Source organism: Physeter macrocephalus, chromosome 13 (genome assembly GCF_002837175.3).
Source record: "Physeter macrocephalus isolate SW-GA chromosome 13, ASM283717v5, whole genome shotgun sequence".
NCBI classification, from domain to species: domain Eukaryota; kingdom Metazoa; phylum Chordata; class Mammalia; order Artiodactyla; family Physeteridae; genus Physeter; species Physeter macrocephalus.
Window position 1 is genome coordinate 21,943,092 of NC_041226.1, and position 3,927 is coordinate 21,947,018.

Genomic DNA, 3,927 nt, shown 5'->3' on the forward strand with positions numbered 1-3,927 from the left:
GCCCCGGTCCGGGAAGATCCCACATGCCGCGGAGCGGCTGGGCCCATGAGCCATGGCCGCTGAGCCTGCGCATCCGGAGCCTGTGCTCCGCAACGGGAGAGGCCACAGCAGTGAGAGGCCCGCGTACCGCAAAAAAAAAAAAAAAAAAAAAAAAGCCAAAAACCTCAAAGAATGCGGGAGGGAGCTGGAGGTGGGATTACTGAGGGGAGGGCAGTTGCTGTGTTCAGAGTCATGAGGCGTGAAAATGAATCCCATCTTTCACTTCCCAGCTTTGTAACCTTTGGGCATGTTACTACTGAAGCCTGTTTCTTCCACTGAAAAACAGGAATCACAGTCCTCGTGCCAGGGAGGAGCCTTTTCAAAACCATAATTAATTAGATACGTACTAATATCTGTACCACCTACACCGAGAAACGCCGGGTTTATTTTGCTCACAGCTGTATCTCTAGGGTCTGGTCATGGCAGGTGCTCAGTCCATGCTTACTGATACCTGATCAGAAAGTGCTGTCACAGGTCCTGATGTTTTGAGGGCATTGGTGGGCACGCTGTCGTGAAGAACAAAAGGTCAAGAGAGTCTCAGGGTGGAAGCTGCCTAGTGGTGAGCCCCTGGCAAGTTGTTCTGGAACACTGAGCCTAAAGCACGACAGAAGTGTGCCTGGTGGGGCAAAGTCCCAGGAGTCATAGCTCAGCTCCATCCCTGGGGACTGTGGTCCAGCTGCACACAATCAGCTCGGGGTCCCATGGTTGCCTTACTACCCAGAAGGGCACCGCAGATAGCACAACCCCTGGCAGCACTGGAAGGACAAATAGGTATTTACCAAACTTTTGTTCCAAAAATAATAGTAATGATAAAACAGAGGGGAAAAAAAATCCGTTGACTTCCAGTCCCTGCACAAAAATATCAACAGTATCAAAAAAGCACACAAAAAATTGATTTCTTTGTTCTTTATGACTAATGGCCATCAATGCAAGTTATTTGAAGGGGAAAATTGCCTGAGTATCTAATTAAAGAATCAGAAAGGCATAAATATTGCATTTTCTTGGACTGAGTTTTCAGAATCTCAACCACCCAAGGCATCCACCATGTCCCTCATTATTTTAAAGTTTTGGTTTTTTTTTAAATCTACTAATACATTTGGAAAATCTCTTCTTGCAGGAGGAATCTCTTGAAGGAGCTTCTATTTCCGATTGGGTAAATTTACATTTTATACTGAAATGAAATGACTTGGAGAAGACTTCAGCATCTAAATCTGGCAAAACATTCAAAACAATGAATTTTGTCTCATTAAAATATTTGTCAAAACAGATAATAACAAGTGTTGGCAAGGACGTGGAGAAATTGGAACTCTCTTAAATGGCTGATGGGGATGTAGAATGGTGCTGCCATTTTGTTTTTGTTTTTGTTTTTGTTTTTTGCGGTATGCGGGCCTCTCACTGTTGTGGCCTCTCCCGTTGCGGAGCACAGGCTCCGGACGCGCAGGCTCAGCGGCCATGGCTCATGGGTTTAGTTTCTCCGCGCCATGTGGGATCTTCCCGGACCGGGGCATGAACCCGCGTCCCCTGCATTGGCAGGTGGACTCTCAACCACTGCGCCACCAAGGAAGCCCTAGTTGAACTTCTAACTATTCCTTACAACAATCCTTTTATTGAAAAGTACATCGGCAGGCGGACTCTCAACCACTGCGCCACCAGGGAAGCCCGGTGCTGCCATTTTGGAAAACAGTCTGGCAGGTCTCATTTTTTTAAGAAACAGAGCTTTCTCTACCGGTACGGGAGAGTCTGCTTTCCACATTCTGAACACCGGGGGAGTCTCAGCCAGGCTGAGAGACTGATCTCACCACCACTAATGTTCTTCTCTTTCGCCTACAGTATGTGTCCGGCCGATGCGCCGTCACCCAGAGCACTCCGGAGCCCGGCAGCTTCCCCCCTCACCTCCTCCCCCCACTCCTCCGCCACCACGCCCGCCAGCCCCACCTCCGCCACCACGCCCGCCCTCACCACCCCCCGCACCAGGAGGCGGGGCTACACGCTGCCCAGGTGACGCCCTGCACGTGCCCCTTGTTCTCCTGCCAGTGGGAAGGCCACCTGGAGGTGGTGGTGCCCCACCTGCGGCAGATGCACAGGGTGGACATCCTCCAGGGAGCCGAGATCGTCTTCCTGGCCACGGACATGCACCTCCCGGCACCGGCCGAGTGGATCATCATGCACTCCTGCCTCGGCCACCACTTTCTGCTGGTGCTTAGGAAACGGGAGAGGCACGCAGGACACCCCCAGTTCTTCGCCACCATGATGCTCATCGGGACCCCCACCCAGGCCGACTGCTTCACCTATCGCCTGGAGCTCAACAGAAACCACCGGCGTCTCAAGTGGGAGGCCACCCCCCGGTCTGTCCTGGAGTGCGTGGACTCGGTGATCACTGACAGGGACTGCCTCGTCCTCAACACCTCGCTGGCCCAGCTCTTCTCGGACAATGGCAGCCTCGCCATCGGGATTGCCATCACTGCGGCGACGGAGGTCTGCTCCTCGGAAGCTGAGATGTGAAGCAGAGGCCCCGGACGGTCACGTGCAGCCACCCCTTCCCCGAGGAACTCTGCCTGGGCCCTTGGATCTCCGAAGGCCAGGACTCCAGGCTCCTTTCTATTCTTCTCCCTCCTTCTCTCCTTCCTTCTTTTCTTTTTTTTGTCTCAGGTACTTTGTGGTATTTGGTATTTGTCTGCCACGGGCATTATATTATGTAAACATCTTGTGATTCGAGATCCTGGTGTGAGGTTTGTCCTGATTTGTTGGTATAGTTTTATAGAACACTTTTAATCGGATTCAGTCAGAATGGTGATTTCTCGCCACCTTCTCCCTGCAATTCCCTTCTCCGCTGCTTCTAAATTGAGCAAAAGTCACCAGGGTCACAAAGCAGACTCTTGGGGTTGAAAGGAGACTTAGTGTCCAAATAATTTCTTCCTTCTCTTTTTAATCTATTTCAGAGTGAGCTAACTCTGAAATGCGTGCCGACAGCAGACTAGGGAACGGGACCTGGCCAGCTCAGAGGTATGTATTTCAGACCAACTAGACACAAGTCTGCCACCTTCCCAGGATCCTCAGGGGCCACGCTGCCTGGACACAAGGAGATGGCGTCTCCTCCGAAGGCCAGGGCGCCGGGCTGGAGGCACCACCACGCCATGTACCCTCTGGATTGATCCCGGGACTGGGGAGAGTGGGCAGAGGTTGAACCCTCTTTTGGCAGGCTTTTATGAGCTTGCTCTCAGCCTGGGCCATCTTTTCCTGCTCCGAAATCAAAGGCCTCAAGGGTTTGGTGCTTTCTTGAAAATCTCTTTGCCCCCTGTTGAGCAAGTCACAGAAAAGGATGGGCGAGATGCAGGGGAAGAGAAGCAGCCGACAAAGCGAAGGATAAAAGTAGCCTCCCACCTCTGGGAGGGCGCTCTCTCCTGCGAGAGCTTCATTATCAAGTTATAAAATCCACCAATCCTTTCCCTGGGGTGGAGCACTTTGGTCTCGAGCAAAGAGTCCTCTGTGCTCCTGACGGTTCATAACCAGAACCCCGATTCGGCATCAAACACAAGGAACCTGAAGGGTGCAACCAGGTCCTCTGACCTGAAGGGCTGCCCCCATCACTCAGACACCTGAGAGGGTCCTCTTTCCCTCCCTTACTTCTGAAACGCTCCGAGGGCCCCATTCAGCACACACACGCTATCACTGGTCAGTAAGCATCCAGCGCCCCGTTGCAGTATGAATGAAGAGGCCACGAAAATCCACACTGCCTCCAGGTAGATGGCCTTCTCTTACTCGGCTGTCAGAACAATTTGCCAACCTCTTCTTGTGGGAGTCTCTCGTGTGTTTGAAGAAAGTAAGCATGTTTCGTCGACTCTGTCTCTTCTGATGGACGCCGAATACCCGTAAGCCTTCCCGGTAGGC

At 52.1% G+C, this 3,927-nt stretch overlaps 1 protein-coding gene across 1 annotated transcript in view; it reads left to right on the plus strand.

Moving 5' to 3' along the window:
- Positions 1-2,541, plus strand: part of SIAH3 (siah E3 ubiquitin protein ligase family member 3) — a 77,203-nt gene extending 74,662 nt beyond the window's left edge. The window contains exon 2 of the mRNA XM_007129777.2: positions 1,870-2,541. Within this exon, the coding sequence (XP_007129839.2) occupies positions 1,870-2,541 (672 nt within the window). The remainder of the gene's footprint in view (positions 1-1,869) is intronic.
- The last annotated feature ends 1,386 nt before the right edge of the window (positions 2,542-3,927 follow it).